The sequence below is a fragment of the Hyperolius riggenbachi genome, chromosome 4 (assembly GCF_040937935.1).
Source record: "Hyperolius riggenbachi isolate aHypRig1 chromosome 4, aHypRig1.pri, whole genome shotgun sequence".
In the NCBI taxonomy this organism is placed as follows: Eukaryota; Metazoa; Chordata; class Amphibia; order Anura; family Hyperoliidae; genus Hyperolius; species Hyperolius riggenbachi.
In genome coordinates, this window is record NC_090649.1 from 296582204 (window position 1) to 296598028 (window position 15825).

General features: G+C 44.1%; 1 protein-coding gene across 11 annotated transcripts in view; it reads right to left on the reverse strand.

Moving 5' to 3' along the window:
* The window catches only part of PTPRK (protein tyrosine phosphatase receptor type K), a 571635-nt gene that overhangs the window by 133524 nt on the left and 422286 nt on the right, over window positions 1-15825 (reverse strand). For all 11 annotated transcript variants that reach the window (XM_068231517.1, XM_068231508.1, XM_068231514.1 and 8 more), the window contains exon 14: window positions 8489-8627. In XM_068231517.1, coding sequence (XP_068087618.1) covers window positions 8489-8627 — 139 coding nt within the window. The remainder of the gene's footprint in view (window positions 1-8488; window positions 8628-15825) is intronic.

Here is a 15825-nt window from a genome sequence, read left to right on the forward strand (position 1 = left end):
GCGGCTGGTATCTTGCTATTTTGGCAGTTAAACTGCTGTTCAGGAAATGCTGTTGAAAACAAAGAAAGCCCTGAAAATCCCCCTTAAAAAGATGGACTGGCCCAAAACCTGTCATCTGTCACATTTTTTAACTGCCTACTTTTTTCGCGAAAGAACCCCTTTAAAGCAACCCTGATGTGAGAAAATGACCTTAGTAGAGGGAAGACTGTTTAGCAAGGAGAATTCCTGTTCCTCCATCTGACCCATTGTTCAAGTGTTGCCCTCCAGCGTAGCTACTGGACTGCCTGGCTCTTTGGAACTTCTCTAGTATCCGAGATGTTCCAAGGAGGAGTGCGTTCATAATGGGCATGTACAAGTCTGGTCCTCGCATGCCCAGTAGGGATGTGCTTGTCCTTGGAACTACTTGGGGACACAGTAGTGTCAAAGTGTTCTTCAACCCACTATGGGTCAAATGGCTACACAAGAAGACAGTGATGGAACGACGGATCACATGGAGGAACTGGACTACTCAGAGCCTTGCCTCTACTTAGAAGTATCAAACCTGAAGAGAGTTTCCTTTAAGAAATTGCAATTTTCACAAGAAAAGTGGAATTTCCCCATATCTCTGAAGTAGACAATCTAAAGGAAATGCGGAACACAAGTCTAAATTCCTTTTAAATGATGGGACTATCTGCAAGGCACATCTAGGGGTTTTCATCAGGACAGAATCTTCAGAGTTTTAAAATGTACCTGAGATGGCACACTAGTGCTTATTTCATACTTACCTGGGGCTTCCTCCACCCATGAGCACCGTGGCTTCCCTTGCCATCCTCTTCAGCCCCTCCATTCTGGCGTTACGACACCTGGTAACCCAGTCAGTCACTACCAGTTGTGGGCTTCCGCGCATGCGCAGTACGGCTGTGCATTCCCCTGGGGCATTCTGCGCCTGCGCAGTACTACTGTGCAGGCGGAGATTGCTCCAGGGGCCGGAAGCGTGACAAGGGTTGCGCGGGCCGGAAGTGTGACAAGGGTTGCGCGGCACAGAAGGGTGCAACTGCCTGGATTACCTGGAGTCATAACAGAATAACAGAAGGGCCGAGGAGGACAGCGAGGGAGTCCATGGTTCACATGGGGCAGGAGGAAGCCCCAGGTAAGTATAAATAAGTGCTAGTGAACCATCTCAGGTTAACTTTAACCAGCTGAGCGGTCTGGACGAGCTCAGCTCGTCCAACACCGCCAGCGGCTGCCGCTCAGGCCCTGCTGGGCCGATTTTGATGAAATAAAAAGCAGCACACGCAGCCGGCACTTTGCCAGCCGCGTGTGCTGCCTGATCGCCGCCGCTCTGCGGCGATTCGCCGCGAGCAGCGGCGAAAGAGGGCCCCCCTAGCCGCCTGAGCCCTGCGCAGCCGGAACAAAAAGTTCCGGCCAGCGCTAAGGGCTGGATCGGAGGCGGCTGACGTCAGGACGTCGGCTGACGTCGATGACGTCACTCCGCTCGTCGCTATGGCGACGATATAAGCAAAACAAGGAAGGCCGCTCATTGCGGCCTTCCTTGTTTATTCTGGGCGCCGGAGGCGATCGGAAGATCGCCTCCGGAGCGCCCTCTAGTGGGCTTTCATGCAGCCAACTTTCAGTTGGCTGCATGAAATAGTTTTTTTTTTATTTAAAAAAAACCCTCCCGCAGCCACCCTGGCGATTTAATCAGAACGCCAGGGTGTTAAGGGACAGTTTACACTAGGCACATTATTTTGCCCATATAAATAATGCATAGCAATGCACTACCAATAGCACTGAATGTGGGCGTTCACATTGTACATTCATTTTATCACAATGCTCCATGCGTTATTTTTCATGCACAGTATGTTTGGATGCAAGTGATTGTAGGCATGATATAGCATTGGGATGCAGATACAGGTAGTCCTCGGTTAAAGAACGAGATAGGGACTGTAGATTTGTTCTTAACTTAAATCCGTTCTTAAATCGGGACGTTATATGTGTTTTTAATGCATGTGTTACACAATACAGAAGATGTGAATAGTCCCTTACACTTAAAATAAAGAGGCAGTGTACTTTAAAAAGAACTTATGATGGGTCCCTGAGTAGTAATGCAGGCATGTCAACCACTTATACTAAAGCAATCGGCCTGTGATTGACACTACGATTGACCCCCAATCGACAACACCAAGAACCAACATAGCAGTTACGCTGATGTTGATCATGGGTCAATTTCAGTGCAATTAGCAAAAAACAATTTTTGCCGAATAAGACGTTCATCTAACTCAGGGCTGCCCAATAGGTCGATCGCGATCTACCGGTAGATCGCGACCGCCTGTTTGGTAGATCGCGGCCTCGTGGCCGCGTCCCATTGAATTTAGCAGCCAGCAGCTGACCGGCCGCGTCCTGTCAGATTCTGCTGCTGGCCGCGGGGAGGACAGAGGCGCGAGGCGCGGCTGAGAGCCCAGGGGCGGTGACGCAGTGTCATGGATGGGGGGCGGCGCTGGAGACAACACTTCCGCCTCCACTCACGCTGCCCGCCGGAGCCTACCTCAGCCGCCGAACTGCATATCTGCCCTCCAGGCAGCCGCGGATGAGGGGGTGAAGCCAGGACGCCATCGCTGGAGCTGGAGGGAGGTAAGTTGCGTGCACCCAGGCTCCTATACCCAGACTAAGGGCACCCAGCTAACCTACACTAAGGGCACCCAGCTAACCTACACTAAGGGCACCCAGCTAACCTACACTAAGGGCACCCAGCTAACCTACACTAAGGGCACCCAGCTAACCTACACTAAGGCTGCAATAAGGCACCCAGCTAACCTACACTAAGGGCACCCAGCTAACCTACACTAAGGGCACCCAGCTAACCTACACTAAGGGCACCCAGCTAACCTACACTAAGGGCACCCAGCTAACCTACACTAAGGGCACCCAGCTAACCTACACTAAGGGCACCCAGCTAACCTACACTTAGGGCACCCAGCTAACCTACACTAAGGGCACCCAGCTAACCTACACTAAGGGCACCCAGCTAACCTACACTAAGGGACCCAGCTAACCAACACTAAGGGATCCAGCTAACCTACACTAAAGCTAACCTATACTGAAGGCACCCAGCTAACCCATACTGAAGGCACCCAGCTAACCCATACTGAAGGCACCCAGCTAACCCATACTGAAGGCACCCAGCTAACCCATACTGAAGGCACCAAGCTAACCCATACTGAAGGCACCCAGCTAACCCATACTGAAGGCACCCAGCTAACCCATACTGAAGGCACCCAGCTAACCTATACTGAAGGCACCCAGCTAACCTATACTGAAGGCACCTATACCTAACTACCTTTGCAGGAAGGTTCCAGGGGAGCTAACCCATACCGAAGGCACCCAGCTAACCCATACTGAAGGCACATATACCTAACTACCTTTGCAGGGGGCCTCCGGGGGGGGGGGGGCGGGGGGACGGTTGCCTTTGAAACATCGGTAGATCTCCTGGCCTCAGCGAATTTAAAAGTAGCTCGCGAGCCGAAAAAGTGTGGGCACCCCTGATCTAACTGAATGTTCAGGCAAAAAAAATTAAAAAGGGTAAAGTGTATAGACCGCTTTATAGTAAACAAACTACTGTCTGTGCTGTTTGGAATCCTTGTTGGAATCCTTTCCACTGCTTAAGCAGGGTTACACTGTCTCTGTGGACTCATAATTATCACTCTATTCAGTTTCTTATAACATCTGTAAACAATGGGTACAGAGAATGAACTCCTACAGAACCATTTCTGCAATATCAACAGAAGCAGTAGATAAGGGTGTAAAGGACTTGTGTAGAAGTAAAATCAGTGATTGAAGTACATTGCATTTTTGATCATTTAAATATTAACTGATGCTTAGTCTACAAGCTGAACAAACTCTGATCAGTCAATTTCTTCCTGTACGCTTTCCATTGGAAAAGACTTTACAAAGGTATTTAAACACAATAATGGTAAATGCAAGGACATGGGAGAAACTGTTGCTCCAACCATTTTGCATTTTGATGTACCGTATATACTTGGATATAAGTCGGCCTCGTGTATAAGTCGACCCCATTATTTGACCCTCTTAAGCTGGAATTTTGTAAAGACTGAAGTATAAGTCTATCCAGCAAAGTTAATGGCTGCACTTGGGCACCAGAAGGGGTTAATGGCTGCACTGCATACAGTATGGTAGCCATCAACCCCTCCTGGCACCCAAGTGCAGCCATAAACTCCTCCAGGCCCCTGCATCCCCCTGCTCCCCTTATCGTTGTGGCTTACCATGTCCCCAAGTATCTGTTTCCCCTTTTCAAGCAGACCTGAACTCAGAACATCCTCTCTGTAGTGTTACTACGTCTGCTTCCATGAATCAGGAAGTAGAGTTAACCCACTGTGCTTTCAAATGTGCTTATCTGCCATCTCTGCCATGGTAGTCAGGTGACACAGGGGAAAGATCAACTTGTGAATAGACACAAATGAGGGGTAATTAAACAGGCTAAACTCTCTAAATACATTCAGGGTGCATTTACCTATGTTTTTCTTCCTTCTTGTGCAAGAGTTCATGTCCATTTTCAGTGCAGCCAATCCCCCTGCCCCCCACCTCCCTCACTGTGGCCAGTATTGTGAATTAAACATCCCTCCCCCCTGCATTGTGGCCAGTGTTCTGTAAATATGTCACAACACCACCCCATTGTGGGCAGTGCTGTTAAATTACCCCCTCCTCCCTCCATTGTGGCCAGCATTGTATTAAATTTTCCCCTTTATTAGGGGCAGTAAGCAAAACATCACCCGCAGCACCGCCACTCCCTCCCCGGCAAGCAAAAGCAGCCAGCCTACCTTCCCTTGTTTATTTATATGCACAGTGAGCTGCTGTAATAAGAGATCCAGAAGCCTGCATTCATGAATTTCGCACCGGCCGCAGTGTCCTGTCACTCGCGCTCTCTCTCTCATGCTGGTCTGCCTGTGTCAGCGTTGCCCCTGCTCCCGAAGTCACGTGAGTCAGAGGTACGCTGACACAGGCAGAACAGCGTGAGAGAGCGCGAGTGACAGGACACTGCGGCCGGTGTGAAATTCATGAATGGAGGCTTCCGGATCTCTTATTACAGCAGCTCACTGTGCATAACAAGGGACAGTATGCTCAAGCTTACCACTGAAGCTCGCTGGGGGGGGGGGGGGGGGGGGGGCACCGGTGCAGCGGGAGACTACCACTTTGCCCACAATGGAGCGGGATAGCTAATAGTAAACACAACGCTGGCTACAATGGAGGAGGAGGGGGATCATTACACAACACTTCGCCACTGCTTGAAGGATAGAGAGTGGTGGCCCCCCTTCCCGGCTATAGGTTGAGAAATTTAGGATCACCCAAGTATAAGGCGACTCCCTCACTTTTATACCTTTAGTCAGTCCTAAATTTTTCGACTTGTAATTGAGTATATACGGTAACACATTCTAAGCAGATTCACATTAAAATACAGCAAATGGGTAATAAAATAAAAAAATAAAAAACACTACTACACACAGCAGTTTTCACAAAAGGGGTGTCCTCCGCTGTTCGCAGCTTCGGGAACCGGGTCCTCGCACTTCCGTCAGTCGGAGCCAGCCTAGCGTAAGAGAAGTGAGGTGTTTGTGTATCTCTCCAGCAGCCTCTGGAGAGATACGTAGAGGGCGCACTTCTTCTGCGTAGGCTGGCTCCAATGACGTCAGTGATGGGACCCGGTTCTCATAGCTGCAAGCAGCGGAGGACGGCGGCGTGGGAGCTATCCAGGCGGATGGGGCTGGAGGAAGCCCCAGGTATGAATACAATCTTTTTCATTTATCATCTCTGGTTTCCTTCAATGTATGGAATATAAAGGTTGTTAGGAAATATTTTGGGTTACTACACAGAAGTGCTGGAAAGTTGGGATATACTTTGAATAGCACTAGAACACTGCAGCACATATGGAAAATTCACCAAACAGGCTGGGGCACTCAAACTTTGGCACACTAAAAATGTTGTATATGGCACAGCCCACTATTGTTTCCAGCTAAGTTTTGACCACCCAGCTACAGTTTTGGAAGAGAACACAGTTCACCATCCCTGCATCCCCTCTACACTTCAACCCTTGTGTTCTAGGAGCACATCTACAGCTAAAATCCTGCATATCGTCAGCGCCTACAAGCTTGAAGAAGAATCAGCAGTATCAGAACCAAATAGAACCATATATGCATGCAGTCTGTAGACTTTGTGGTTACAAAGAACATCAGGATTTGTAGTGTTTGCTACCGTACCACATTTATGTCTCGTGCGCTTCCCCATCACAGACCTCTACCACTTGCCGGCAGTCTATGGTAATCGCTCGCTATTTGCAATTTTATGCTGCAGGCAGGTGAAACTCATGTCAGTGAAGTTTGCGAGGCTGCGTGTGTGATCTTGCGGGCAGAAGCCCACGATCGTGATGGTCCCGGCAACACGGGGGGATTGGTGGCAGTGGACAGAAGTACCCTGAGCCAATCTGTGCTTGTCCGGTGAGAATGATCATTGTTTTTTTTTCAGAAACTGATTATTTGGCACTGATTGACTGTGATTGCCGGCATCAATGAGTTGCTTGTGTCACTTTCGAAGTAACACAGCCCCATATTACTTCCTATTTAGCGGACTTATTGTATGCAATAGAAAAAAAATGTATATGTACGTCAAGAGGGTATATTACTATTAAAAGATGTGCTTGAAATTAGTAAAGTATGTAAAACTTTAAAAATGCACCATTTTCCCCCAAAATATTGTTACCATACATTGTACTAGGGATATAATTTAAACGTTGTAATAACCAGGACAAATGGTCAAATAAAATGTGCGGCTTTTATTCACAGTTTAAAGTTTTATTTTAAAACTATAATAGTTGAAAACTGAGAAATAACGAATTTTTTTTCTTATAATTCTCATTTAAATGCATTTAGAATAAAAAAATACTTAGCATAATGTACCACCCAAAGAAAGCCTAATTGGTGGTAAAAAAAACAAGGTATAGATCATTTTGTTGTGATAAGTAGTGATAAAGTTATTGGGGAATGAAGGAGAAGCGCTGAAATATGAAAATTACTCTCGTCCATAAGGTGAAAACAACCTGAAATGGTGTAACATACATGAACTATGGTAAAAAAAATAAAATCTAGTACTTCTGCATAATTGCACACATATTCACGGAAAAGCATTATGTGTGATTTTGCATTGCACAAAATCGCATGAAATATTAAGCATTAAGATGCTACATAATGCGCTCTACAGGCTAGCCCTGAAGTGATTCCACACTGGCTCCAGACTGGGTATATGCAACCACCACAGGCAGTGGAACTTCACTTGCACATACTGATTGGTTGAACCTTCTGGGTGGGGTCAGTGGAAGCAATGTGACAGGCTGGATTTGCAGCAATAGTACTGGATATTCAATAAAATTACTATTTCCTAGTGTCAAAATCATTTTACTTTTCGTTTGAATTGCTTTAACTAAGGCCATCATACCCAAAAGGAGGAGTTGAACAGAACTCAGTTCAGCAAAGCTTTTTTAAAGCTTTGACAGACACAGAGAATCCTTTTTGAGAGGTCAGACCAAACTTTACAATGACTTTGTAAAAAGGGAGTCCAACTGGCTCGTAGATGTAAATGATTACTTATGATCAATTAACATTTAATACTGGCACTAAAGTCACACTGTGTGCCTTGCTTTACAGACTAATAAGATAACTTGGATGGGAAAGATTGTTTGTCTAATGCTGGGAATAAACGTTCCATCTTTTGCGAAGAATTGTTCCGATAGATGCCTTCAATGATAAAAATCCGACATGTCCGATTTTCCTCTCGATTCTTTTCCACTCGAATACTCATAGAAGTGAATGGAAAAAAGATAGGAAAAACGAGTGAAAGATCAGAGAATCGAGCAGAAAATCGAAAGGCCAATAGATCGTGCGCCGATGCCTTCGATGATAAAAATCCGACATGTCCGATTTTCCGCTCGATTCTGTTCAACTCGAATACTCATAGAAGTGAATGGAAAAAAGATAGGAAAAACGAGTGAAAGATCAGAGAATCGAGCAGAAAATCGAAAGGCCAATAGATCGTGCGCCGATGCCTTCGATGATAAAAATCCGACATGTCCGATTTTCCGCTCGATTCTGTTCAACTCGAATACTCATAGAAGTGAATGGAAAAAAGATAGGAAAAACGAGTGAAAGATCAGAGAATTGAGCAGAAAATCGAATGGCCAATAGATCGTGCGCCGAATCGAACGCGAAAAACGTAACCGTATTCTCAGCATAATACACTGGAACTAAAAAGCACACTGTGAGCTTTGCTTTATGCATGGATAATGCAGATTCAAAATGCTATAAAGCATCAAAAGATACATACATTATATTACAGGTACACACAATTATATCATATCATGGGATCCGACAAGCACGCATAAGGTGGGCAGCAGTAATCGTTTTATGGCAAGCAGCAGGGATAATTGAAATGTTCTATTGGGAGTTCTTACCTTTTTTTCACAATTAAAACGACAACTAGGAGCAGTAAGATGAAAACGAGGATTCCTGCACTGATGCCAGCTATTTTTACAACACGATCTGTCTGCTTTGCAGGATCAGGAATCACCTCTGGCTCTTCGATCGCAGCAGCTGAGAAAAGATTAAAGAAATAAAAATTAAATTAAAATATAACATCTGTATTCAATTCAAATCTTTTCATTTATTAAGAAATCAGCAAATCTGAAAGAATTCAGCTCTACACATTTCAACAAGTGTTTACTGAATAAACCAAAACTTGCATAGAATAATTCCCATATCGGAAAAAAATAACTAAGTATAAAAGCACATTGCATGCAGTCACATATAGTATAGAAGTATAACAGTGAGTTTGAAATGCACAAAAAAAGATCCCATCAATAAAAAAAAAAAAAACACTCGCAACATGACACGACCAACAAAACCAGGCAGATAGGAAATGCCCCTAAGGCCACAACCTCCCATATGAGGAGCGCCAATCAGCCCATGGGGACCATATTTTAGTGAACCTAGCACTGTCATTTAAGGGAAAGGTAATTTCTTCCAGTAGGAAATTTGTTTGCAGCTTCTGGGAGGTAAAGGGAGATTTCCACTCTCTGGCAATCAGAGCCGCATTGCAGAATTGCAGGTTGAGGAGCAGGTTCTGATATTTAGAGAGGATGGGAGAGGCGTTATGGAACAGAGTTACCCAAGGATCAGGATGGATGGAAACTTCCGTAACAGAAGACGCTAATTGAAAGCATAACCCACAGCTGTTGAACAACTGGACAGGACCACCAGCAATGGGCCTGGTCAGCTGTGTGACCACAATCCCTGAAACATCGATCTGAAGAAGCCACAGCTCTACACATTTTAAGGATTAATGCAAAGCATTGTTTCATTCCTTGCTTCGAGGCACCCAGACCCCCATTCCCTCCACAGCTTCTCCAAAATGATCTTAAAGTGGAATAAAACTTTGACATAACATTCAATAAAAATGTGTTTTCCTATTTTTATTACCCATACAGTTACCATATTTGCCTTTGTGCACAAGTAATATTATCCATGTACAAATTACAAGTTCCCTAAGTACAGTTTATCTGCACTGAAAGCTGCCATTGCATTCGATTAATAGATTTTAATATATAAATACTGCAGCTATCTAGTGATAATTTCTCATATGTCTCTGCTTGTCAGCTCCTAGCAGTTCCTTCTGCACATCGCTTACTGTGTACCTACCAGTAATTGTAACACCTGAATGGCAAAAAAAAGTATTAACCCTTAGCACACTCACATGCAAATGTTCAAACAAATGCATTCACAGATTCACTCATCCAGATACCACTGTTATCCCTACTGCTAAGTTAAAAGCTGGGGTCTTAGTTCACAGAAGAATGCATTATCTTGCTTAGTCACCTACACTGCGCTGAAGTACCCAGGTAAACATAGGTGTCCTAACTGTGGCCCTGTAACATGCATAGTGCAGACATGCAAACATTTATTGCATCAAACCTATTTAGGGATTAGGAACACACATCCTGATGTCCTCTCCTGCACAAGGGAGCTAACATAATGTATCCATGTGCACTATGCACAAACACCAGCATGTATTCGGACAAAAAACACAGACAGGGGAAGGAGGGAGTGCACTGAATTAAAACCCTGGCCACAGGGGGTCAGTAACAAGTAAAAGAAACAGATATATCCAGGCACATTGCCTTTAGTTAGGACATTAAATAAGTTATTAAGAAAAGGGAGGTGCTGAAGGGGGTGCGCATGGATACATTACGTTAGCTCCCTTGTGCGATTGGTATGATGCGCCATCTGTCCCAGGAGAGGACGTCAGGATGTGTGCTCCTAATCCCTAAATAGGTTTGATGCAATGAATGTTTGCATGTTTGTACTATGCATGTTACAGGGCCAGAGTTAGGACACCTGCGTTACAACTGAGGGATATAAACAAAGTATAATGTTATCCCCTCTTCTGGATGCGGATCCTAAGCTGAAGAGGCTTTCTATGTTTAACCATTTGAATGCTGTTCTGCTACACTTTTTTTCCTAGTAGTAGGTTCAAGGCTGTTAATAATCTTTTAGAGCAAAGAAGAAATACAGGGTTTCAGACCACTTTAACACAGCCTGTCAAGTTTGTAAGCCTCCATGCCACTGCCAGTTACTTTATTAGTGCAGGTGTGGAAAATAACTAACAAGACCTCTTTGTACCTGGTTGCTTAATCAGAAGGACATACCTGGGACAGCTTACTGAAAAACAAGCTTGAAAATAAATGTACCATATAGCTGCGCAAATAAGCTCAAGCCTCCAATTTTGGCCTAAAAAAAACATGCCAAAACCCGCGATCCATCAATTAGCCAACACTCCACCTCCATTTAGCACCCTAGCCCCACATGCAGAGTACACAATGGAGCATGCTAATAGAAGCATATCTACCCCTCCTCACTCCAGCTCATGTCCCCATGTTTCCCCAGCAGCTTCTACACTGGTCACTAGAGCTCCAACCTGTCATGTGGCTTCACTGAGCTTGGAGCTCTAGTAGCTAGGTCAGAAGTTGCTGGATAGACATGTGGATGCAAGCTGGTGTGCGGACAGGTAGATATGCATTTGTCCGGATGCTCCAACATGCACTTTGCATAGGAGATTCCGCTCTTAGCATATCTTTTAAGTGTAAGCCGACCCCACTCTGCGGCCCACCTTACACCCCAAGTTTGGGTGTAAAAAAAGTCAGCTTTCCCCAGTGATAGACAGCAATTTGTGCTTTAGTTTTAGTAAGTCTGATGTTTCACTTTAAAGCGATCCCGAGCCGAAGCTCAGGATCAAAATCAGATACTCCCCTTAAGAGAGGGAAATCTCATGATCCTATTAAGTTTTCCCTCGTTACTTTTCCCTGTTGCTGAGTGGGGCTTCCCTCCAGATCGGGGCCGTGCTCCTTCCATCGTGCAGCATGGCCACGCAGTAGACACACAAGCACGGCCACAAATGCGCAGTAACACGGAGCTCGCGTCTCCGGCTTACTGCACATGCTTGGGCGGGCTTGCACGGCCATGATACAGGGAGAAGGGCTGTGCTCAGTGATGGGGGACATTAGAATACAGAGGGAAGCATCAATAGGATCCTGAGGATTCCCTCTCTTTAGGCAAGTATCTAATTTTGTACCCGAGCTTCGGCTCGGGTAAACTTTAAGCTTATGACCGGGTTTAAGCTGTGGAGGCAGTCTTAATCCCTTCATTTGGATGTGTGCCGCCATTTTACGCTGCATGCTGTCTGTTTTTTCTCAGCATGAGAATTTGATGCAGCCTATTGACTTAAATAGGCTGAAAAATCACATCTGAATTTGCATGCAGGAAATAAGACAGGAAACACAGTAATGGAAACAAAGCTCTAGCCTAGAGTATTAGCCAGCTAAAGAAAGGCTCTAATTCTCTTAAGAGGGGACAAAAACAGTTAATATGTTCTTTTTCTTTTAATTCTGTATACAATTACGGTTCTCTTTATGTCATCAGCCAGAAGGAGTCTATGTGTATCTTATTTATTCCTGATAAACAATACAGTAACAAATTAAGGGCTCCCTTTTAATGATCTATTCAGAGTGCCAGGAGTTCAGGGATAAAGGGAACTCTTGAACAGCCATACCTAGTTATCAGCTCCACAATCACTCTGCCATGACCTTTTGCCTTCAGCTGTAGCCTATCCCAGCCCAATCAAAACACAATATCTGAAATGCGGGCGCATCAATGCCTGAAAGGGCACCGCTCTCTTCCATTCCCGCTTCATGTTTTCTGACTGATCTTTCCAGTTTGTAATCTTATTAATGTATTGCAGAGAGCTGTGCAATATGCTGGTGTTTTATAAATGATAACAACAAACAATGTAAAAAACACCATTTTGCTCATGCTTCCGTTTAGCTTGCACTTAGTATTCCTCAAAATAAATCAAAATAATCAAGCACTACAGCTATGACAAACAGCATGCAGTAACATGCAGCAACCTACTGCAACCAGTCATCATTTCTAACTCACAGACTGATCACCGTTTGGTTGCTATGGACTGTTACACATTAAGAATGATGGATTTATATAGTGCTGACATTTTCAACAGAATACGTACTCATGGTTTTAAAGGACCACTATCGCGAAAATCATAAAATGTAAAATACATGTAAACACTTACAAATATGAAGTACATTTCTTCAAGAGTAAAATGAGACATTAATTACTTCTATTGTATGTTGCTGTCACTTACAATAGGCAATAGAAATCTGACAGAACCGACAGGTCATGGACTAGCCCAACTCCTCATGCGGGATTCTCAGGGCTTTCATTATTTTCAAAAGCACTTCGTGAATGTCAGTTGCTCAGTCCAACTGCCAAAAAAGTGTGCAGCGAGCAGGGAGACTAGCCAGCATCTTTCTATAAATCCTTTTCAGGGAGTGTCTTTATAAAAAAATAAAGGCCATGGGGAGACTCCCATGAAGAGATGGACTAGCCCAAAACCGGTCGGTTCTGTCAGATTTCTACTTTCTACTATAAGTGACAGCAACATAGAAGAAAGTAATTTATGGCTTATTTTACTCTGGAAGAAACGTACTTCTTATTTGTACTGTATATGTTTACATGTATTTTAAATTTTACTTTTTTCGAGATAGTGGTCATTTAAGGCCGGGCGCTCACTTGTGGCAGTATTCATTAATTCCCGACAATTTCAAACTCACTAGTTTTTCCGAATTGCCAAAAAAAGTGTTTTCCCCACGATTCCTGAGTGATTGAGATTTTGCCCTAATTGTCATGAATGCAATTGCTCTTGGGAAATCGGAAAAATGCTGCAGGCAGCACTTCTGCAATCGCACTGCAAACACGCTGCTGTCGTCTTACTCCCGTAGCCTTTTAGTACCAAAGCGCTTTTAGGTACCGCCTACTGAAAGCACTATAATGGGCGCCCAACCTTAAATTTCCTTTAGAAGAGCTCACAATCTAATTGCCATCATATTTATTTATCTCTGTGCCATAGTCTAATGTCAGTTATTGGGGGAGACCAATTAACTTATCAGCATGTTTTTCGAATGTGGTATGAAAATTGAGCAAACTTAGTAAGAATAGGAAGAACACAGGCAATGCCATAAACATGGCCTGGTTATGCCGCATCTCAAGCTGAATCATTCCAGGGTCTGAAAGACAGATTATGATTGACACATTCTAACCACCATGTTGGCAGTGAAGCCATATTATGCTGGAGGAGTTTTGCAAAGCTATAAAAAGCAAGGAACACAAGTGACCAGCAATGAAAAGTTACCCTAACCTCACAGTCATTTGCTGAATTATTCATTTCTGAGTTCTAACTAATTACTGGGAACTGATGTTTTTGACATTTGACCTTAGGTTTCTTGTCTTTTATTTATATCCTCCAGATAATGTGCTGTCTGGAAGCTAGCAATGTCGCACAGACAAATGTACATTTCTGAGCTAGAGGACACAGCTAAGGAATTCAGAAAATGTGGAATATTATAAGCACATGCTGCAGTTCCGAGGATTACGTGCTTTGGTAATGTTTACCCTCACACCATATGTATGCTATGCAGTTGCTTAAAGCGATACTGCACTACTAGTTTCTTATTTGTAGAGACAGCAGTAGCTATGCTAAATAACTACATTGCTATTTTATGATTATGAGAACTGTGCAGTAAGCAAAACAAATGACCAGCAATGGAATTCATGGAGCTATTTTGGGATAAAATATTATCCCATAATGGTTATAAGTAGAAATTAGCAGTAGAAACATGGCTGGGCTAGCTATGGACCCACACGCTCTAGATATGGTCATTTTAAATGTAGTAAGCTGATGGATAAGGCAAAAGTCTATGGTCTCAAATCAGGGCAGGCAGTAGCCTAGGCACCCAAAGCTGCCTCATAGCGCCCCCCCCCCCCAAGGGCTCCCCTTAAGATAATAGTGGTCCACTGCGGTCCTATTTCACACACCTATCCAGCTGCTGCGCTCCCGCCTTTTGTCTGTCTCTAACCTCCGGGTGTATCAATTCCGCCTCAAAACTGTACACGAGCTTATATAGGTAACTGCATTATGGAAAGAAAAAAAAAAGACCATGCCACCTACAAACTCTTTTCTAGCAAATATGTACATTAAAGTGGTCTGAAAGTCAGCATTTCTACTTTGCTCTAAAATCAAGGGACAACAAAGCTGTTTTGCATATTCAGCAACAGGGATGCTCATTCGGATCTCGGGTATCCGAATTAACCCGGGTATCCGACCTTTTTCTATTATCCGAGTCGGATCCGGATTCCAGATAGTTCTGCAGATATCCGGATAGCTATCTGAAGATAGTTCCACCACTGATCCGGATACCCGCGGATATCCGAATTACCCGGACTACCCGAATCACAGATTTTAAAAAAAATCTCCCTCTCCTCCTCCTCCTCCAATCCATCCATCCATCCATCCATCCAGAGAGAGAGATTTTTTTTAAGTTTTAAAACGATGGTTTATGGTTTTCAGTTCGGGTATCCGAATCCGGGCGGATACCACAGATAATAGCGTCGGGTATCCGAATTCTGTTCGGGTAGAAAAAATGTCAAATTCGGATCCGAATAACTGGGTACCCGGATCCGGATTCGGGCGGGTAGTAAAAAGTACTACCCGAGCATCCCTGTTCAGCAACATGTATTTTCTACCAGAGTAAAATGTTTCACGCATGCAGCTAATCATTTTAGATTTTTGTCAGAAAAATCTGATCTGCTTGCTTGTTCAGGGTCTATCGCTAAAACTATTTGAGGCAGAGCATCAGCACGACAGCCAGGGAATGTGCATTGTTTAAACTTAAACAAATTTGTCAGCCTCCATATCCTTCTCACTTCAGTTTCCCTTTAAAAAGAGTCTGAAACCATTTATTTTATCTCTTTTTATTGCAAAGTTACCTTTAGCATTAAGATCCAAGTTGATTCGCCGCACCCCAGCGGCAGAAGGAGGTATTTATCCCTCTGAAATCCTAGGGCAAAATGTCTACGGTCACAAAATGTTGTTTCCTGGTAGAGGCAGAGCTGTGTGCAGTAGCTCTGCCTCTTAAGGGGCTTGACTCACTAAACCGTGATGACTCAAATATCACACCTTATCAAAGATCACACCTTATCAACGGGGATGTGGCGAATCAGCTTGGATCTTAATGCTTAAGGTAACTGCGCAATAAAAAGTTAAAATAAATGGTTTCACATTCTCTTTAAAACAGGGCTACAATATACTGCACCAATGATCAAGATCGATTTCTACACATTCATGCACACACAAGTCTAAGTACTGTAACACTTAAAGGTGCTA